Raw genomic sequence first — 22180 nt, 5'->3', positions numbered from 1 at the left:
CACTGCACTGAAACGAAACCGGTTCTGAGACTGTTTCTCTTGATCATCCATATGCGTAAAAAAAACAAGTATCCGGTTCTCAGAGCAAGAAATCCAAGTGAATCAAGTAAGAGACATTTTGGGCATGTCCAAGAATGTTTCACCGGAAGGAGAACATGTTTTAAAAGTAGGCTACATGTCAGACACAGGCTTTACTTTGCAGACAGGAGAAACCCAACTGACTGTAACAAGAAGTTGCGCAACAATTGATGGGAGTTTACCACATTCCTCTGCTTAATAATTCATTAAGCTTCTTTTAGCTTCCCACCTCTCCTGCTAAATCGTTTGTTTCCTGGTTGCATATGTTTAAATGGATATTGAAACAATGTACAAGTGCATATATGTGAAGTATATGAGTGTGTATCATATGTTGGATGGTTTTGTGTTTTTTGGGGTGTCAGTTGATTGAAATATTTATTTCGTCGTTCCTAATTTCAATAGTTAAATTGGTCTTTGGTCGTACATTGAGGACAACGGTCTTCATCAAAATCATCATAGGTCAGAGTTCACTCATTTGGTACTCATTTCCAAATCAGGGATCATATTTAATATAACAATTAATATATTGGTTTGAGATCTTGTGGAAAGGAATATGTCTAAAGGGAGGCCAGTTTTTCGAACACCCCTTCAACACCACCTCTTTACAGGAATCGGGAATCCTGATTCTGTACGGAGGAAGGAAATGTGAGAAACGTTTCACAACTTAAACACTCTTCACGTTCACCTCCCTCTGGGCTGTTTATACAGTGTACTCACAGTGTCCCCTTGCACACACTGTCCCGGTGCATGCGGGGCCCTTAGAAGCTCAGTACTGATGTCAGGTGCAATCTGTCTTTCGGAATACCTTCTCCAGAGTGGCCTGAACTTTGCTCTCCACGTTCTCCCGTCATCAGGGTCCAGCAGGCCGATGTGGAGCATATACTTGAAGCACACGCAAACACACACACACGCTGAGAAGTCGCCTCGCGTGCGCTGTACTTGAGGCCAGCAGGGAGGAGCGGCAGGTGTTTGCATTGGTGACATTGCACAAAGTCAAGGAAGCAGAACATCCGGGATGGCTGGGAAGAGACGAGGCCGGGGGAGCAACGTCCAGCAGCAGAACGGCCCACAGAGGCAAAGCCGAGGCCCACACAGGGTAGGTCCTGTTCCCTCGATAGCAAATGTGGCCTATTTACACACTTGAAATTATAATCAAATGAGAACTTAAAAATATTCTGGATGTGTTCAATGTTTGGACACGTTGACTCGTGTTTATTCCTTCAATATAGTAGATGATTATTTTCAAATTGTATCAGGTTAGCACTTGTTTAGTATGATTTTCTTTGAAGGTAAAGTCATTCTTTAAACTTAAAGTATTATATTATGATTTCATATGATCAGTTTTCATCGCTGTTAATGTAAATGCAATTCGTAGATTGCATATGATGCACATTGATATAGAAAATGTGTGTTTGTGAAAACCTGCATGTATGTGTGCTTTGTATTTAAAGGTGTAAAATAGACAACAAGGGCTAAATATAGTGACTATAAGAGGCAAATATTTACAAAGCATGGAAGGTAAAAATGATTATTCCGTAGGGTGATGACTAAATTTAAACTCGCCAGCATTTGCAGTTCAAAGTGCCTTACAACACAGCAGATAAAGGTAGCTGAGTATACTGAATGTAAACACATCAAAGTCCATGGCATATGGAGACACTTAAAAGTGATTATTAGCATACGTCTGGAAGATATCATCAAAGCTTATCTGCCAGTGATCAATGTCTTTGTCAAATCAGATTAAATTAAATTAAATTGTTTTATTTAAATACATCTAACCAGCAGTGTCAAAATCAAAGGGCTTGTTTCAAATTGTTTTCTTGCACGTTTTCCCCCCCCCGGAGGAACCTTGGCAAACGGCAAACTACAAATAAAAAAATACAGCATTTGTTAAAACATATGTTTTTCTCTCTCTCTCTCTCTCTCTCTCTCTCTCTCTCTCTCTCTCTCTCTCTCTCTCTCTCTCTCTCTCTCTGTATTCAGGCTCTGAGGGAGCCAGCTGCTTTTGCCAAGTCTACAGGTTATGAATCAGAGATCCCACATGAAAAGTTAACCATCGCCCAGGCGCGAAGAGGCACACCAGGTCAAGCTCGACTAACCCATTGCTAATTATTGTCATGCAACAATGAGTCGATCCTCCTGTTGTCCCGAGCTACCGGCAGCAATGAAAAAGGGAAGACTAGTTGGGAAATGAGTGGCTGCATATCGGAATCAGCTGATATTAGCTGCAAAAGGGAATTAAAGCCTCAGTTCAAAATGGTTTTGCTGCCAGTCATTCTGCTCATTAGGGTTTGGTTTTATTATGACCTTTATCTGGAATGTGTCAGAGACAGCAACCTATTAAAAGGATGAAGGTATTTTATTGCTCATCGTTTCCTGGCGTCAGGTTCACGATTGCTACATCAGTAAATTGCTCAAAACGGTGTTACAAAAGCGAGGTTGCGTTTTTATATGTTTTTATTTGTCTTGTCCTGTAGCTCATCGTCCGGTGAGAGTCTATGCCGATGGTATCTTTGACCTTTTCCATTCGGGACATGCTCGCGCCCTGATGCAGGCCAAAACTGTCTTCCCAAACACCTTCCTGATAGTAGGAGGTAAAGGATCTAACTCTATCCAGTTGAGTGATTAAAGATGTATCCTTAACTCTTACACCAACTGTAACTTTGTGTCTTTTAGTCTGCAGCGACGAACTCACCCTCAAGTTTAAGGGCTACACGGTGATGACCGAGGATGAGCGCTACGACGCCCTGACGCACTGTCGCTACGTGGACGAGGTGGTGCGGGACGCTCCCTGGTCCCTTTCCACAGAGTTCCTCAAGAAACATAAGGTCAAAGGGCACGCAGTCACAGGCCACTCAGCCTCTCACAATGTCACAAAGCGACCGCAAAGAGGTCTGCGGGTTGATCCCAACGCATGTTACACACACAGATTGACTTTGTGGCCCATGACGACATCCCGTACACCTCTGCTGGATCAGAGGACGTGTACAAACACATCAAGGAAGCAGGTGAAGACATTTTTGGGGTATTTTTGGTAATCATATCTAATTTCATGTTGCCTATAATATTCTAAAATTTAAATATTTTTGGGTGGAGGCTTCAAAAAAGTCGGCCTAAATGATGGGAGTAATACAAGGATAAATTCCTGCACCGTGGATCTGTTTTATCTTTGCTATGTTTGTGTCTTATTAAATTGTGCAAATAAATACAACGATAGGGGAAACAAAAAACTAATTATTACTGCTTGTTATTTCTCATAACACTGGAATTGATGATAGTAATTTATATTTTAACGACAGGGATGTTCGTGGCCACCCAGAGGACAGAAGGCATCTCCACGTCTGATCTGATCACTCGTATCGTCCGAGATTATGACATCTATGTGCGGCGCAACCTGCAAAGAGGCTACACGGCACGAGAGCTGAATGTTGGGTTCATTAATGTTAGTGAAACTGTATTTAACTGAATTAAAAAGCTGAATATTAACGTTTAAAAAAAACACGAAACAATACAGAGCAAACTCACAAATGTACTGATGGACACATGCTTTATCTTTTACTGACAGGAGAAGAAATACCTGCTCCAGGAACAGGTGGACAAGATGAAAGAGACGGTCCGTACAGTGGAGGAAAAGTCCAAACACTTTGTCTACAAAGTGGAAGAGAAGAGCCAAGACCTCATCCACAAGTGGGAAGAAAAGTCGCGAGAATTCATTTGCAACTTCCTGAAGCTTTTTGGACCTGATGGGACATGGGCAAGTGCACTTTTACATTCTTTCACATTTTTTTGATGGTGTCTCTATCTCCATTGCAAATTCATAAATTAACCTAAAAAACAAAAAAATGAAAGTAATTTCAGATTCTTTATAATCATCATATTGAGATGTTTTCTTCAACACAAACATCTGGTCACTTCCCTTATGGCCTTTGTGCAATGCAACTAATAAAGGCATTGGTACCCAACGCTGCTTACACAAAAAACAAATTGACCTGGGCATAACGAAATGTAAAAACATGGCAGTGATAAAAGGCGCTCTGGGTGATGTTGGGAATAACCGTTCTAAAAGACCACAAAACACGACATTACATGACATCAAACGGTTCTTCTGTCCCTGTCTTTCTTCAGCATGCGATCCAGGAGCGCAGTGGCCGCATGATCCAGGCCCTGTCACCTTACTCATCACCCCGAGGCTCCCCGGGCAGCAGTCCCACCCGAATACGCTCTGTTTCTCCTGACTCCTCACCCGCCTCTGCATCCCCCTCCTCTCTCTCCCCTCCTTCCTCCCCCTCCTCGAGGAAAAGGGCCACACGCTCCTCTCGCAAAGCTGCCTCCACGAGCAATGTGCAATAAAATCTGTCATGAATCTGTTTTGGTCATTAATCTGGTGGATATTGTGTCTGTGGAGGCTGTTCGTTGAAACCGACCAATGAAAGGGAAATGCTTTCAACTGGTTTATTGGCTTTACAACATTCTAAAGCTCATTATTTAGCTGTCTGATCCGCCGATTTCGGCTACTGAAAGGGAAAAATAAAACTGCTGGGTGCGTAAATAAGAAACTGTTTGTTAAAGATTGCAGCATCAGCATAAGAGGGAACAATGTGGCAAAGTTCTGTTCATAATCGTGGTCGATTATGTTGCCACACAACACTTCCCTCTGACGTCTGTGAAGACTGGAGCACAACTTATCAGCCCAGTTTTTACAATCACATAACGTTTCACACGCAAACACGTCTGCGCATGCGCCGCGGTGTATAAAGCCCACGGCCGTGACGTCACCGCCAGCTGGAGTCCTGCACGGATTAAAGATGGCGCCCTCTCATGTACTGAGGTGCTGTCAACGGGCGCTTAACTGGATACCTGTACTGTTTATAAACCTCGTTGTCGGTTGGTCTTATTACGCTTATGTTGTGGAGCTCTGTGTCTGTGAGTACGATACCTTTCTCAAAAAAAGTATTCAGCGTTCACCTGGCGGATATCTCCCTGTTTTGGTCAGTTTTACGGTCGCCAACTTTGATGAGCTGCGTTAACGTAGAAGTGAGATTTAAAGTCCCCCCCTCCGGCGGCATGCTGTTTACATGCGTTTCAACCTCCGTGCAAGAGTACGTTTAACTGTTTGTTTCAGATGTAACTATTCACACGGAAGCTGTCCTCTGACCGGTATTGTGACGGGTGAACTTTTTGCGTTAGATCAGAAAGAACGTTCATCATCGATGAATAACTGGTGATTAATGCACCGGTTCATGTTCGGTAAAGTCCGTTATATGGAATGAAAGACATAACGAAAACGTGCTCTTTCCCCCCCCCTCTTTTAAAGTACATTTACACTGTGTTGTAAATGAATGGGGAAGGCCAGCTCGTTTTCACGGGTTCACACTTGTATTCAAATGACAATTTCCAGATTCTTATGCTTTCTTATGTTTCTTGTATTCATTCAAATGACTACAAATGGAGATTTTACCAATTGCATTGACGGTACATTTATTATTTCAAATGGTCGCAGATCTAAAAAACACTGGAAATAGGAAATCCATACATCTGTAAAAACACTCCTTGTTCAGCGAAGCTATATTCCGTATACCTTTTTACCTCCTGAACAAATGTGACCATTCAAGCTTTAACAAGAAGGTATGATAGCAGCCTGTGTGAATGTTGACATGCATTTCCAACACGTGATGCCGCGGTGCCAAGCGCCCTCACAGTGGTTCCATTTCATCCTGGGGCTGATGATGATGATGATGATGATGATGTCATCGGCCGTACTGTAGTTATGTCTGTAACTCGGTGGCTGTGCACAGGACAGGGACGTCCCTGCTGGTTAGACAAAGCTCTCTGTTATCACAGCTGGCAGTGCCAGGCTGCTGCCTCATGGCGTGAGAAAGGGGCCGTGTGTGTGTGTGTGTGTGTGTGTGTGTTGGAGGGTAGGTGGTGTGTAGCCGTGCACTCTTAGTTCCTCCCTTACTGCTCCTTTTTAATAGATATTTCTGTGTTTTGCTGTAGATACAATCCCGAATAATGCAGAACGAAGTAGGTGATCATCACGCAAATAATTCATAGCAGAGATAAAGTCGGGGAGGCCTCGGTCAATGGGATTCTAACTCTTGTCCTTCTATCAACAGTCAGCTATTTGGTCATCTTTCACATTTTCCTCACCATGTTTGTATGGTCCTACTGGAAAACTATTTGCTCCAGACCAGCCGCAGCCTCAAAAGCAGTAAGCCAAGAAAACAAACAAACACTATTTACACAACCTGTTGTCATGCTTAGGACGTGGTAGATATACAAATGGTCCATTACAGCATGTTAATTGTTGTGTGTTACTCCGGTCCTTTCTCTTCCCCCGATAGTTCGGTCTGCCCAGAGCGGAGAAGGAACTGTACGAGAGAGAGGAGCGAGCCGAGACGCAGCAAGAGATTCTTAAGAAAGTAGCGAGGGATTTACCCGTGTTTACGCGCACGGCAGGAGGAGGTGAGGCTTTCTCTTCCGCTGCTAAACGGACTGTTGTTTGCTTCCTATTTTAATTCCCCTCAGCAGCTTTGACGCAGACCACCGGGGAAAACGGGTTATGTAACAGTTGTACTGCTGTCACGATTGCCTCAAATGAATTTGCAGTAATAGGTTGCCACACTGTGTCTTCTCCTTTTAAGGGTATCAGTCCAACAATCACTATATATATATATATATATATATATATATTTTTTTTTTACCAGAAAGTACATTACGATGTTTGCCTGACAATGCAGATGAAGTTTGTCAGTCTTGTGCTTCTGGAGTTGCATGTATCAGGAGGCTTCATTTAACTCATCTCCACCAGCGACACATGCCATTGCCTACTGCCAACTATATAGCACTAACAACATTTAGTCGCCTTATAGAATTCTTCATATATAGATGATGAAGGTGAACCATATTTATAAGGGTGGATTATAGTAAACTTTAATGCATAAAAACACACCTAATATTTAGTTTGAATATCGCAAACTCCGATAACGTGATGTTGCTGCCTTTCATAGGGCGGTAATAGTGTTACAACTGTAACTTAATTCTGATTTTCATTTTCTTTAAACAGCTATCCGGTACTGCGACCACTGCCAGATTATCAAGCCTGACCGCTGCCATCACTGCTCTACCTGTGAGATGTGAGTGTTTATCAAAGTGCAGACACTCTAAAGTTCAAATATTCACACTGAATTAGGAAATGTACTTAAACTGACTCAAACTTTATTTTCACAATCATTTCAAATAGATTTTTCTCTGCCGCTAACATTTACGCCTCCAATGCCGTTGAGACATAAGTAAATAAAATGTTTAAAGGGAACGTATGATTTCTTTTTAGAATATTAGGCGCTATGTATTTTCTGACATTCTCCTTTGTCACTTGTCATCAAAAGGTCTAATATCTTATAGTTGGTACTAATGGATCTATGTTTTCATTCTTCAAGGTGTGTGCTGAAAATGGACCATCACTGTCCCTGGTAGGCTTTTGTCATTCAACATTTCTTTTCTGTTGCTCCATCATGATGCTTTGGTCCGTCAACAAATGGTCAGTTTTCTTTGATAGAAAATGTAGAGCTTTTATGTTTCGTGTTTCCATTCAGGGTGAACAACTGTGTTGGATTCTCAAACTACAAGTACTTTGTGCTGTTCTTGGCGTATGCCTCACTGTACTGTGTAGTCATTTGTGCTACAGTCATCAAGTATTTCATCAAATTTTGGACGGTGAGTACAGAAAGCTCCTTTATTTATTTTCTGCTGTTCATTAAGTGTGGTTTTAGCATCTTTTGAAGGCCTTTTTACCTCCTGGAAGGTTTGTTTCTCAGAGGCCATTTGAGAAGACATCGTTGGGAACTGTTAAAGGGGGAAGCTTAAAAAAGCTCTCAAAAACCCCTTTTTAGTGTTGTTTTCTGTGCTGCTTTTATTGAAGAAACGCACTCTAGTGCTGATATAGCTGATGCTATCGTAGCATCTACATTAACCTCTCCAGGAGCTGCCATTGTTGTTCAGAACTGGGATTGTCGTCACTCACTCACTCACTCACTCACTCACTCACTCACAGTCACGCCCGTAGCTGCAAGTAGCTTAGCGGAGACAAACCCATTACTTACTGCCTGATAAGATGGATTTTTGTGTGATATGTCACCCTGTAATTCCCGTGTTATCTTGCTGCCAGGTTAGCATTCAGCGGCTGCGGCTTTAAAAAAACATGAACTTTTTCTTTTAAAACTTTATAATGTAACCATTTAAAAACTATTTATTTAGATAAGTTACATTTCCCCAATGACAACATTGTGAAACATTTAATTAAAGGAAAAGACCTAGTGCTGTCAGGCCGTGGCGAGGCATGTGACTACTGCATTGTAAGATATTGACCTGTTTACTGTTTGTCATTGTGTTGCGCAAGTGTGTCATGTGATCACTTATCAGGAGATCCTCTTTAGCATGCTGCTCGGCGAGAGACAATGGCACTTCTCATGTAGTCCAACAGTGAAGGCGTGTATTGTGTTATAGCTAATACTTTTACGAAGATACTAACTGGTACTAACACAAGGCCACAAAATAACTAACTACAGTAATAATAAAATGTTTTATTTTTCACTGCAGAATTTTTTTTTAAAAAGACTTTGGAGGGGACAGGAGCTCGCTGTGTCCTAGGAAGTCCGTCTAGGCTTGCAGCAGGATATCTAGGGGCTGGTCCAGGCTGACCCGAGCCAGCCCTAACTAAGTGTTTTTAAAGGGAAAACTCTTCAGATAGATAGTTTTAGTCCAGGCACACAGACACACTATCCACTTGTTTCACAGGAGAGTTTGATACTTGACAGGGGGGCAGGAAATATTCTATAAGAAAAAAAAACCCTCAAGCTTTTGTTCCCTTTTTTTCTCCTCTGAAGAAACAGCTTCCTGACACGCACGCCAAATTCCACATCTTGTTTTTGTTTTTCGTGGCTGCCTTGTTCTTTGTCAGCATCCTGTCACTTCTCAGCTACCATCTGTGGCTTGTGGGAAAGAACAGAACCACTATAGGTAAATTAATACTTAATTTAATGCTTTTTCCTTTAATCATTTTTAGGGTCACCACTGACTGAATGTATTTTTCCATCCATTTCAGAAGCTTTTCGGGCTCCTGTCTTCATAAACGGTCAAGACAAAAGCGGGTTTTCTCTGGGCTTCAAGCGAAATGTGGCTGAGGTGTTTGGAGACGAAGCAAAGTACTGGATATTTCCTGTTTTCTCAAGGTCAGTTTTTATTTTGAACATAAACCTGCAGCAGTTAAAATGATGCATGTGAATAGGCAGTACCACTCTATGTCTACCCTCTGCTTAAATTGTATAAACATAATTAATATAATTAGTGTTTAAATGAAAAAATGCCGTACACATCTAAACGTTAAATTCACCCCGAATCCATCCAATGCAGTTTACTTATTCTGTTTTTTCTCTTTCTCTTTTTTTTTTTTCTTAGTCTAGGAGATGGACTTTCCTTTGTTACTAGATTGGTCCACATAGATCCTGAACAAGCAAACAGTGTCCTCCAGCACAATGGCAAAAGGCCAGTGATATTTTATGTTTTCCTTTCAAATATTCAATCGCTTTCCTGGGTTTTAAACTGTGATGTAACTTCAATTGCAGCCCTGCTGATGGAAAGGCTGACCCTTGTGTGCTTGGTAACAATATTCAACACACACCGGACGACAGCAAAGAGAAAAACGGTAGAATACTTTTTTGACATTTCTTTTGTTTGTTAAATTATGTTTGCGTAACTACGCAGAACTTTTTATCTGGATATGAAACAAGTCCCTATTTAATACTTACGCCTCTATGTGACCAATATAAATGAACATACAAATCAGCAGGAATATTGTCAACCAATCGTTCAACAGTTCCTGAAAGCGCCCTTGTGTCTTTTAGACGCAGGCCAGACGGTCTCGGTGACGATGGAGAGTGGGCCGTAGCAGGTACACGTGAGAACGGGTCGGGAATGCTGTCTGAGTTCTGCTGGTTTGCCCTCCTGTGTTTATTGTGACTTTGTCTGTTGCTGCAGGCCCACCGGTGGACTACGATGCCTTAAACCGGGAGCACCAGCACCTACAGGAGCCGTCCTCCACCCTCATTTTGAGTTTGAGAGGAGAGCCTCAAGAAGCTTGTTTTCTACGTACTTTAGATGGACCGTCCTTCATCCATTGTGCTTTAAAACGGTGCCGCGACCGTGCTGTCGTCATGTCAACAGGGACTGTGCAGCGGCCTCGTAGATCGCACCTGTGTGAGGTGATTCACATGTTTGGTTTTGAGTCTTGGACAGTAAAAATGTTTTTATTGTTATTACATCTGAAGAGATCTGGGACTTTCTATTCTTCATCATGTCGAGTCATGTCTGCATTAGCTGTTTTTATTTTTAATTACATCATACATTCCTACTAGATTAACAGCCGTTGTCAGTATTATTCCAGCTTTAATATTTAAACGAGAGCAATGGGAGCCACTAAGCGAGATGTGTTTAACTCCGACAAAGTGAACCATGTCTCATCCGTTTTAAACTCCAAGCACAGTGTCGTTATTTTGAGCAGCAGTCAGTTATGATTTTGTTTACATGTTAGAACATTTTTAAAGGGTTTTCTGTTTACACTTTTGAGCGATTCATTTTTTTACTTTTCCAATTTTATACTGTGGAAACAAATCTGGTTACACATTTCAAACTATTTGAAAGACCTATCCAATACTTAGGAATGTATATTTGTCAATGAGATGGCCGTTTCTATTGCAATATATTTATTTATGTTTTGTGCTTTTATAAGTTAGTAGTCTTTCATTTTGAGGAATTTATTTAAATTATTTATTGTTTTGTTGCATATTTTGCTGCCCAACAGAATATTTTCGCTTTCACGCAGCTCTTTGCACCAGTGTTTTTTTGTTTTGTTTTCACTTAATCTTTTTTAATGCCGGTAATTTAAATATCTTTATTTTTTTTTTAAATAAAGTCAAGTTAGAGGATGGAAAGCAAGATTACGAAATGAAACCCAAGGACATTTGATCATGTGTCCTTGTGCCTGAATGAGTGAAGATAAGAAGGACTTTATAGAGCAGTAATGAAGTACGTTGCTGTCATCACACAAGCTCATCCCTGTGCTCCTGGCAGTAGACAATAATGATGTAGATGGTTACAAATTCTCATAGCAGTTTAATGAATAACTTCACTTACTGAACTTGGCTTAATGTGTCCCGAGCAGCTGGAGCTGGCGATGAAGTTTGGCCCGTAAAGAACTATTTTTCATTGAGACAAAACTGTTCCCACAAGGCGTCCTTCATTGTTCTATAACAATAAATGTTTAAGAAACAAATATGTCATTCTTTGTTTTACACACTGGTAAAATGCGTATTTTAAAGGATAACTCTTAATTGTATGAACAAATCTTCCCCCTCGGGATGAACGGCCATTTTGGTAAATCCTCATATTTGCGTCCTTCTCCATCATCAAGTAAATATTAAAATAATTCCAATATGGCTGGTTATGACTAAATGAATGAGAATAAATAAATACTTTTATGACATTATTATCTCAGCTGAACTTTGTCTTTAATATTCAATGGTTAGCATGCTAACATTAATAATGCTAAACATTATGCTTATACCAAACACAGTGATATTAGCATTTAGCGCAAAGCACTGCTGTGCCGCTGACCTGGTGCAGTCTCTCTGGCCTTGTGGAGTAAAAGTACATTCCTGACCTGTTCAGCACAAGCACTTCATGCTTCTTGACCTTTTGTGCCACAGCAACACAATGAGCGAGCAACACACCATTGGGCATCGAGCCAGAAGGGAGGTGAATGAACTCCGTGCCGCTCACCTCTCACTCCTGCTCATATCTTCTGCTCTAGAAAGTAAACCATCTGAAAGATTAATGGCTTCCTGATAACATATTGTTTCTCATTTGCAAAATTTTAATTGGTTTTCCATTTATGTTTAGTGTCCCACTCTTACAAACATCCCTATTAGATTGAAGACATACATGTTTTACTTGAATTAAGAGGTGAGAGGGGACGCTGTCTGCAACAGTAATCATGCAATTTATTTTGCCTCTCCAACTGAAATTTAATAATTATAATTATATTTTCAAAAATATTTCAAAAACAAGGTTTCTTTGAGGTCCAACCTGAATAATTAAGCCCCATGTCCACAAAAACATGTGCTGCCTACATTTGAGTGATGCTCGCAATCCATTATTCATAGTAATAATACAACATAGCTCAGTAGTTGCAACGGGTAGATTTGGAGAGAAAACAGACACAATAATAACAAATGTAAAGAATGTCATGTAATGTATGTTGCACTGAAATCTAATAATATATTAATAAAATATAAAACCCATACATTTAACACCGCTTGAACTAAAGGAAATCCTTTGACCTTATTGTAACATTTATTTCATGGGAAGGAAACAACACTCCCTGTCAAAGTTCATGTCTCCCGCCACATTAAATGGGTCTCACCCTTTTAACGTTAACATTGACCTTTGTGTTTATTTTAATTACTGGGACTTGAGCCTGTGAATGAATGAGTGACTGTAACTTACGGAGGTGTTCTCGTAAACTTGTGAGATGTCATCTTACCTTCCCTCCTTCAAAGTCACCTCTGGGGTAAAGTACACCTGCTGCTGAATCTGCTCCTTCAATCCTCCCGTCAGACGCAGCGAAGCAAACGCGGACCGTTCATCGTGTCATTCTTCAACTGGTCCGGTTTCGCCGAGGGTGATTTCAACGAGGCGTCAAAGACTTCTTTCTGTTTCAACTCCAGTGAACTCTGCCTGCCATGGAGGAAACCCTCAACAGCACCATTGATCCGGCATGTTTACAGGAGCCCCCGCTGGCCATGGACGTGATAAAGCGTAAGTGACCCGATAATGTTGTGTTATCAAGCTAATAACATTTAACCGCTTACTCAGCAGCATCACACGTGCATCTGTGTTTCTTGGATCAACCACATGATACCGAGTTCTCATTGGCCACTTTATGAAATGTAACAATATCATGTTCAACCAAATAAAATCCGTTATCTGCCGCTTGTATTTATTCCATATACAGTGTCACATATATATCTGTGAAATAACGCTCTCTGTTCCATATCAGAGCTGGACGTGTTAGGATTGTGCCTGTACTCCATGCTCACGCTCATGTCCTGCATCTCCCTGCTGCTGTACCTCGAGCAGTGCGCCTATTTATATAGGAACCTGCCCAACCCCAAGAAGACGACCCTCATGTGGATAAGTGGTGCAGCACCAGTAAGCATTCCGGCATGTGTTGACATGATGATAAATCAATCCAATATCCACCACGTTAATTGTTTTTAAGCTTTTGTCTGTGAAAAAAGGCCTCACAGACGAGAAGAAAAGACCAGATATAAATTCATGCGCGTCTCTCTGTTTCAGGTTATCTCAACCATGGCTTGTTTTGGGATGTGGATCCCGAGGGCCGTCATGTTCACTGACATGACGTCTAACTGGTACGCTGTCTCTCAACTCCAGTAGATGTTCACATGTTCCTTTCAACGATGTTCCCAAAAATCTGAATCTGATTATATGGAGCTGTAGTTGTTGACGTTGACTCCTATCTGAATCTTCCTTTTCTAACTATGAATGTCTTTTTCCAATCTTTCATCTTGTATCTGTGCCCGGTTGCTCTCACTTAGCAGTGACCTGTTATCTTCTCTGCCATCGACTTTTTATGATTGCAATCTTTTGTTATTTGGCTCCCTTGCTGTGCAAGAACAACACGCACTGCGACAGCGGAGCTCATTACTTAATGGGAGCACGTTCAGATTTACTACCCGCTCTCAATAACGTGGCTTGAATCTCTTCTCCTTCTCTGTGCAGTTATTTTGCAGTGGTGGTGTACAAGGTCGTGGTTCTGATTGTCCAGGAGTTTGGGGGCACCGGTGCTTTCCTGAAGCGGTTCTCCGGTAAACCCTTCAAAGTTTCCACCGGGCCGTGCTGCTGCTGCTGCCTCTGTTTACCCCGCGTGCCCATGTCACGGTACCCATACCTGTTTGTTCACGCACGGCCTCTGTATGCCTCCTCAGGTTCTAGCGGCTGAAGCCTGTTATTCACTGCACACTTTTATAGTTTTCTAATCCCACTAGTATTTACTGTACATACATTTATATTCTTTCTGTGTTGAATGAGTCTAATCCTGGTGTACGTTTCTAATCGTTCAGGCGATGGTTTTTCTTCCTGAAGTTGGGGGTTCTCCAGTATGCAATCCTGAAGACGGTGCTCTCCATCCTCTGCATAGTGCTGTGGACAAACGGCAACTTTGACCTCTCAGATGTAAATCTTTGAAGCGCTTCACTGACGCACCCAAAGTTCAACCAACATGACGGACAATTTAAATATCTTTTTTCTTTTTAGCTAGAGATCACTGGTACAGCCATTTGGATTAACCCATTCATTGGCGTTCTCACCATCATCTCCCTTTGGCCTGTCGCCATTATCTTCATGAACACCAACAGCTTCCTGCGTGACATTAAAATTGTACCCAAGTACGCCCTCTACCAGGTGAGTCAATGCAACCAAAATCTTATGTTGCAACCTCAAGTGACAATACGGCTTGTCTTCCTTTGTAAACTTTCACTAGTACAATGTACAAAGTGCAATGGCAGATAAATGAGCGAGTGAGAGCCTGGTGGAAACACGCCCTCTGGTGGGTTCATCCTGTCTGACACCGTCCCGTTGGCTGTAGATGCATTTGTTTTGTGCAGGTTAACTGTGTGCACGCCGTATGTAGAGAATATAATTGATCAAGCATTGGTTTTCTCCTCAGCTAATACTTGTCCTGAGTCAGCTGCAGACATCGATCATTAACATCCTGGCCCTGGATGGGACCATTGCCTGCGCCCCCCCCTTTTCTTCTCAGGCTCGTGGCTCCAGTAAGAAAACATTTCCGAAATGTCAGCAGCCCCAGTGTGAAAAAATCCATCTGAAACCTCAATTTGATTTCTCTCTCTCTCTCTCTCTCTCTCTCTGCGCTGCAGTGCTAAGTCAGCAGATGATGATCATGGAGATGTTCATCATCACTCTGATTAATCAATCTTTATACCGTCGAACGTATGACAAACTTCCCTCTGATGTCGATGACAACGAGAACAACGCTGAAGTCGCCCTGCAGGCTGCTCACGTGGAGCATGACGTCTAAAATAGAAGACAGGGATAAAAGAGGGAAAGTCATCCTGCAGAAGACCAAGATTGTTACTTTCAGTCACAATAGTGAGGGTTATCCCGAAAATATAAGACATTGGTTCTGGAAACAAATGTTGGCTCTTGAATTGTTTACATTTTTTTCAATGATTTGAATATTAACATTTTCATTTAATTTCAAAAAAGCAAATATCCATATTTTCCACAGTGATAACATTTCTTTTTTGGTTTAATATTTCTTTTGGAAGCAGTAGAGACATTTCAGCTTGAAACTATGATGGAGGAGAGGAAGAGTGAATGCAGAACAGCACGCTGTACAGTTTATACACGCATGTGTGGAAAAACAACATTTCAAAATTAACCCTGAAAACAGTTAATAGAAACACCTGTTTAATGTTTGTGTGTGTATGTGTGTGAGAGTGTTTGAGAGAAAAAAAGGCTGTGGTCATCCAATAAAGGTTACTTTGACCAAGCGAGTGGATGTAGTACTAAAGTGGGCAATAAATAGATGCACAGTAACGCTTTGCTTTGCATTCATGTTCTCATTGCAGTCTCCAGTGCTGCTTGTATTAAACTGAAGCTTCAAGCAAAAAATAAATGAGACATGACGCATGCAGAGGGAAATATTTGTGCATTTCTAAAATAGATTGCGGGAAAATGAATTGTTATTCTTTGATCTCCTCAACGCCATATTGTGTCTAGACGGTGTGTGGAAAACCGCCAGATGTGTTCAAAGACTGCTGACCCACTTACTCAGACTCATGTCTGTCTCATCAGGAGTTACACACGGATGAGACAACAGCTTTATTTCTAGCCAGACAGTAAAACACATGTTGTTTCTTTAGCAGCCACAAGAGGCCATGCTTGATCAACCCCGACAAGTCTCACAAGTCCAACTCACCTCATTTATATGGATCATTTGTTTTCAGTTCAACAAAACCTTTTACATTAAAAAAAAAAAAATGCAACAAATTTGTTTTTTTAAGTGTCCTATATTTCAATGGAAGGAACAAAGTCGTTCATAAATGCTTGTGCCAAGCAAACTTACAACAGGATGAACATGATTTATAAGAATTGAATTTAGAATAACTTTTTAAGTAATCTGTATTTGGTATTTACACAAAGAAATAAGATTCTGAACAATGTTTTGTCACAAAATAAATAATGGTTTTCAGAATGTATCACCTTTTAGTGAATGCTGTAATCTAAATGTTGCTTGAATGAAAATGTACACATAACATTATTGGTAAAACCACACACATTGACATTTTTAGCTAATTGGTATACTCTTCCTAAATCTATCCATTTATTTACAATTATCTAATCATTCTCAAAGGCTTCTTTGTCTTTGACTCCGTCAAGGTTGTTACATAATCACGCGTAATGAAAGATTGACAACTTTTAATTCCAACCTTCACAGGATGTCTTATATTTATGTTTTATATTTATATGTTCTCTAATGTCTCTAAAAGTCTGCCTTTTATGAAGTAATAACATCATAGTCTCATAGAAAAGTAAAGCACTGTAATGAGGAACACGTCAGCATGCTGTTCATCTCCCAAACAGGAATGTGATGAAAGGTTTGCACTTTGCCCTAATAACTATTCATAGAAGTGCAAAATGTTATACATTTTTAATAGACTGTTGTGAGCTATTGTAGCTTGCTGCGTCACACTAGGTGTGAAATCTGCTCCATTAAGAGATTAATATGCTACGCATGAAGGTACATTCCGTTAATCTGGATGGGATGAGATGTTTACGTAAAGCCAGATCATCCAGAACTCAAAATGTGGTCCTATTAATGGAGTATTTGTCTCTGCTGTTGTGTAAACAGAGTCATCAGACAGAGGGAGAGGAAGGTTGGGTTGATGACAGCCTCTGGCTCCGCATTGCTGACGAAAGCTGCTTAGCCCCTCAGTTGCTATGGCAACCAGGGAGAGCAGCCAGGCGAGAAAAAAAAAAAGGAAAAACCCGAGGCGAAGGGGAGGGGCTTCCATGGGAGAACTAGAGGAGAAAGGGCTGGATGGGGAAGATAGACAGAGCGAGGGATACAGACAACCCGTAAAGAAACGCAACAAGAGTCAAAGAGGTGAAGCTGCGGACGCCGATCGAGGGAGAAGGTCTGGATGTAAATGCTGACTCCGCTGGCTGGGGAATAATAACTGCAGCAGGAAACCAGAGGATACAGAGAAAGGGGGGAAACGAGAAGATGGATGTACAAACGGAGAGCACGGACCCCCCGCCTGGTGAATCCCAGTCGAGGGGAAAAATCAGAAAGGGATTCAAGCTGTTTGGCAAACGCAAGCCAGGTAACATCTTTTCTCTTCGAAGCAAAGGGGATGGAAACAACAAGTCACCTGTCACAAGGAGCAGCACTGTCGATGGATTATCACCTGACTCGGAGCAGGAGCAGGAGAGGGAAAACGGGCAGGAGGAGAGTCAAGGAGAAAGGGAGCAGGAAGAGGAAGAGACACTCTGTGAAGATGGCGTTCTGGCGGCTGCTGCCGCTCGCGCCTCCATTTCTTCAGCCAGCTCGGCCAAGTCCCTCAGCTTCCTGTCGCTGCTGAGGGGTGGCCGGAGAGGGACGGGGGGCCGCAGGGTCCGCACCGTCTCCCAGCCCGCGGGTCGGCAACGCCGTGGGCTGAAGGGTCTCTTTGGCAACGTTAAGTTCCGATCAAAAGATACAGAGGAGGAGGAAGCCCCTCCGAGCCCACTTCTCATGTCCTCACGGGCCAACAGTGTGGAAATCATCAAAGAGGACCTCGTCCTGACCCCGAAACCCCAGCATCGCTCCCTGGACAGCCCCGAGACGGAGAGCTGTGAGCCCGACATGAGCTTAACACCGCAGGACAGTGCATGCACGTCCCCATCAGAGACCCTGACTCCCAAGGGGCCGGCGGGCAGAGTGAGTAGAACTAATGAGCATGTGCCGCCTTTGCCCACATCCGAACCACCCCTGGTACCCGGTGATAACAGCCTGAGCTGCCTGCTGGCAGACATCTCCTCGCTCCTCACCTTCGACTCTATAACAGGGGGTGGAGACATCATGGCCGACGTGGAGGCAGAGTGGGGGAAAGCCAGCAGTCCCGTCAACGCTGTGGCGGCCGAGTTCACAGCATCCTCCACGTCGGTCTTCTCCAAACCCACCATCTCGTCTCCAGTGACCTCCGCTTCAGCAAAGCCTTCACCTGTAGCCGTCCCCACAACGGCCTCGACCCAATCTGTCACACCTCTGACGAGGACGACCACAACCTCTTCTCCCGTTGCTAAGCCGAGCTCCATCGTCACGACTTTCACCAAATCTTCCACTTTGACCGCTCACTCCGTCAAACTGAGCTCGGATACTCGAGGCGAGGCTTCTCCGAGCGCTATGACTAAATTGACCCCTGCGGCCGTGACAACAAAACCCTCAACTACCCCTGTCACATTAACGAGCTTTTCGTCTCCAATTATGTCGCTCCCTTCGGTGCCAATTAAATCCACACTGAGCTCCACCTACACTGCTCCCACAGCTCCACCCAATGTAGTCAAGGCACCTTCCATTAGTCCAACTCTCACGTGTTCGGTTAGCAAACGGGAATCGGAGGTTACCGCACCTCCTCAAGTCATTACCTCCGTAAGTAAACCTGTCCATGTGGCTACTCCGGCCCCAGCATCGGCTAAGCCTCCACCAGTTACCCATAGCCCCCCCACCCCTGTTGCGTTTACTCAACCTCCATCTGCTAAATTAGATTCAGCTAGCAGTTTGAACCTGCAAATATCCACGTCCTACAAACCTTCCCTAACTTCAGCTGCAGGAGAACCTAAAACCCAAGTGACAGTATCACCTCCCTCTGCAGTTACAACCAAACCCCTCTTTCCTGCACCGGCTCCCCCCTCCAAGGGGACAACGGTTCCCATTCCAATAACAACCTCAGGCTCAGTGTCTGCGGCCCACTCCAAACCTACGCCCACCTCTAGTCCAACGGAGTTGAATAAGAACCCCCCCTCCCTTGTAATTGCTCAAAATAAGTATCCATCCTCTACCCCATCTGCTACATCTAGAACCCAAGCCTGCCTTGCATCTCAATCTTCTGTCTTATTAGATACCATTCCTCCCATGACTAAACATATTCCTGCAACGGTCTCTTCGGATAAGACGCCCCCTGCTCCCATATCGCCCCCGGCCCCTATTGCTCATGCTGTTGTTCCTACAGCATTCCCAGCAACTCCTGCTCCGGCTCAGATTGCAGTCCCTCAATCGAAAGAACCTCCTGCTTCTGCTAAAACCCCAATTTCTGTGTTCAAAGACCCACCTGCTCATGCGCAAGTCTCTCCTGTCACTGCTCAGATCCTGATCCATGCGTCTACTGATCCCCCTGCTCCCGCTCAAATGCAAGTTCCTCACTCTAAAGCCCCTCCTGCTCTCGCTCTGACCCCTATTTCTGTAACTAAGCCCCCTCCTCTTATTGCTCCAATTCCAGCATCTGTATCTAAAAACCCTCCTGCCCCTGCTCACCTCCCACTGTCTACATCTACTGACCTTCCCGCCCCTGTTCGTAACCCAGTTTCTGCCTCTAAAGACCCTCCCGCTCAGAACACAGTTTCTCAATCTAAAGCCCCTCCTGCAACGTCGCCCGCCCTTTGCCCCGTCACTTCTCCTCCTTCCACACCGTCTCCCCCTGCAGCTTGGTCGAGTCCGGCCCCGGCCTCTGCTGAGGCGAGGGAATGTGGACAGGCATCAGTCGACGAGCAACTGATCAGTCCAAGTAGCACGTGTGTCCCGGGGGCCCAGACCACGCTGTCGAAAACGGAAGAACTGCATAACGAGTCCCGAACAAGCCTCTCCAGAGAAAGCCGGATTCCGCTAGTGAAGGCGTCAGGACTGAGCAAGATACCTGTAGTTGGGGGGGGCAGAGGGGGGAAGCCGCCTGTCCGGGACAGTCAGCATGTTGACGGCGCAGCGCGTCGCGACCCGCCTACTCCCGTGCTGGAAGAAGAGAGGCCCCGTTTCCACTCACATGATGCAGGGAGCAAAGATAAAATCGCTGATTTTGAAGTTGATGTGCCCACCTCGAGACAAAGCCAGGAGGAGAGTCAGCAGCCTCCTCAGACGAAACTTCTCACCAGTTTGCCGCGGGACTCGAAGATCCCCGTGAAGCACGGCGCGCAGTCTCACACTGCGTCCCACGTCCCTCAAGCTAAAGAGCCGTCTCGCACCAAGATCCCCGTGTCCAAAGTTCCCGTCCGCAGGGCCGGGAACAAAGCTGTAGCAGCCGCAGGTGGCATCGCTCAGATGAGAAAATGAATAAACAGGCTTCATTCATTCAATGACGGAGATTATGTCTTTGTAACTTTGCAACTTTGTTTTTCTCTCAAATATAACTCAATAATCACCCTTTTTTCTGGACTGTTATCTTCTTGGCTTCACTGCCACCACAAGCAACGGTAACAAAGGCAAGAAGGCCTTCAGCACTCAAGCACAAAACATCTCCACGTGGAGCCGAAGCAACAACCCCGGCTCTTTGGTGCTGAGGCAACTGGACGTGCACTCAGGAAAGGTTCGGGTTTGCACCTGAACACATAGCAGCATCGGTGACTAAGGATAAGCAAGAAAAAGGGTCTTCTCAGATCACAGTCACACACACACACAACATGGGCGAGTGCCTTTTTAAGGGGTGCTTTTTTGGACCAACTCTTGGAATCTTTTCTACAGTACTTCGCAGTAGCTTTTGTTACTCCCCCTTTTTGTAGTAACCGTCAAATCTTTTGGTCCTTCTTTTGCAGCAAGTCTCTTTACTTTGTATGTGTGTCCGGAGAAGAACAGCAGGAGCTCTACGAATTAATGCAACAACCAAATTTACATTCCACACCTATCTTTGGATGTAAGTAGCAGAAAAACGTGCCATTGATTTTAACGCTGGTGATGTTGGACCGTGCAGCGGCTGTGTGTCCGCATGCTCATATGTAACATGATTAGATCTCACTGTGAACTGTGGGAGAGAATAGTTTCGAGGGAGGAGTGGAATATCAGTGAAACGGACAGTGGACAGCAGCCGTTGTGAATGGCAATGTGGACGTTTTGAGCGAGACAGAGGACGCTGAGATGAGACCTCTCGCACGGTGGCACGTCCTTATCCCACTTAGACTGAGTTGAGAGCAGAATCTCTGTGTATAGTCTCATCTATGTTGTTCTGTTTCCTATTTAATCAATAAAACAAAATGAATATTTGCAAGATGAGCTCCGTTTACATTGTGAATTACAGCGTTCGTGTTTTTTCTAGAATGTGGCAGTTTTCAGACAGATAAGATGAGTAAAAGGATTTACATAATCTATTTAAATTATTTGGTGAGAAAGACATTTTGTATCTTAACTGATGGCTCACTATCGTACGCCAGCTCGGCTCAGAATATCTTCACAGAAACATCATTCCAACATCATCCACATTCAAAGCTCACTGACCTGAAAAGCGAGCACATGAATGTCAGAAGAGGCGGGTCCAATGAGCTGCAAGGGAAATCGCTTAACATGCATACCTTATTATCGGGGGTTAGGGAATGTGTGTCATTGCTATTCTTAGTGTGAAATGCACAGCACGGATGCGCTGCATAAGGACTTAGAGGGAACTTTCATTAGGACGTTGCGCATCAGTTTGATATCATTGCAGAAGAGAACAACATGAAGATAGTTATTTGTCGTCAAAGATGTCTAAATAACATGTTGAAAAGCAATACTAACAGCTTCTAGTGGTGGGAGTAAAACCTCAGGTTACGGACAGGACACTGATCTGAGTCATGTGGTGCTCTTATAAGGAGTCTAGTGTTAGAAATAAGGCGATGGACAAAGGGTGAATTTCTTTTAAATAAAAGAGCAGGGCGGAGGTGACACAAAAAGACCTTTGTGTTCTTCAGGGAGCCCGAGGCTGCGAGCCGGGAAAAGAGGACC

General features: G+C 43.5%; 4 protein-coding genes across 6 annotated transcripts; all 4 read left to right on the top strand.

Annotated features, from left to right (window-relative positions):
• The first annotated feature begins 22 nt into the window (after nt 1-22).
• LOC120821585 (choline-phosphate cytidylyltransferase B) lies at nt 23-4441 on the top strand. Its single transcript, XM_040180315.2, has 9 exons — nt 23-106; nt 933-1174; nt 2062-2161; nt 2556-2672; nt 2755-2906; nt 3008-3086; nt 3378-3520; nt 3644-3832; nt 4204-4441. The coding sequence occupies exons 2-9, from the start codon at nt 1094-1096 to the stop codon at nt 4426-4428; spliced, it is 1086 nt and encodes a 361-aa protein (XP_040036249.2). The 5' UTR covers nt 23-106; nt 933-1093; the 3' UTR covers nt 4429-4441.
• Nucleotides 4442-4803: 362 nt separating this feature from the next.
• LOC120821584 (palmitoyltransferase ZDHHC20-B) lies at nt 4804-11407 on the top strand. Of its 3 annotated transcripts, none has more exons than XM_040180314.2 (13): nt 4804-5001; nt 6076-6102; nt 6195-6289; nt 6423-6543; nt 7145-7214; nt 7518-7550; nt 7674-7794; nt 8964-9096; nt 9182-9308; nt 9535-9621; nt 9702-9781; nt 9981-10027; nt 10114-11407. In XM_040180314.2, the coding sequence occupies exons 1-12, from the start codon at nt 4884-4886 to the stop codon at nt 10022-10024; spliced, it is 1056 nt and encodes a 351-aa protein (XP_040036248.2). In that variant the 5' UTR covers nt 4804-4883; the 3' UTR covers nt 10025-10027; nt 10114-11407. The 3 variants fall into 3 exon arrangements, 2 of the variants coding, with proteins under 2 accessions (XP_040036248.2, XP_077962863.1); XR_013468383.1 differs by having other exon boundaries at nt 4843-5001; nt 9540-9621; XM_078106737.1 differs by having other exon boundaries at nt 4849-4906.
• Nucleotides 11408-11948: 541 nt separating this feature from the next.
• Nucleotides 11949-15867, top strand: LOC120821586 (organic solute transporter subunit alpha). Its single transcript, XM_040180316.2, has 8 exons — nt 11949-12951; nt 13193-13344; nt 13492-13565; nt 13936-14094; nt 14277-14388; nt 14470-14616; nt 14882-14987; nt 15093-15867. Exons 1-8 carry the CDS (start codon nt 12876-12878, stop codon nt 15251-15253), a joined length of 987 nt encoding a protein of 328 aa, XP_040036250.1. The 5' UTR covers nt 11949-12875; the 3' UTR covers nt 15254-15867.
• A 781-nt stretch (nt 15868-16648) lies between these two features.
• LOC120821577 (uncharacterized) lies at nt 16649-21475 on the top strand. The gene has a single exon (XM_040180294.2). It carries the CDS (start codon nt 17465-17467, stop codon nt 20540-20542), a length of 3078 nt encoding a protein of 1025 aa, XP_040036228.2. The 5' UTR covers nt 16649-17464; the 3' UTR covers nt 20543-21475.
• The last annotated feature ends 705 nt before the right edge of the window (nt 21476-22180 follow it).

The sequence above is a fragment of the Gasterosteus aculeatus genome, chromosome 7, assembly GCF_964276395.1.
Source record: "Gasterosteus aculeatus chromosome 7, fGasAcu3.hap1.1, whole genome shotgun sequence".
Classification (NCBI taxonomy): Eukaryota; Metazoa; Chordata; class Actinopteri; order Perciformes; family Gasterosteidae; genus Gasterosteus; species Gasterosteus aculeatus.
The sequence above is the reverse complement of the archived record's forward strand: the minus strand, read 5'-3'. Positions and strand labels throughout refer to the sequence as shown.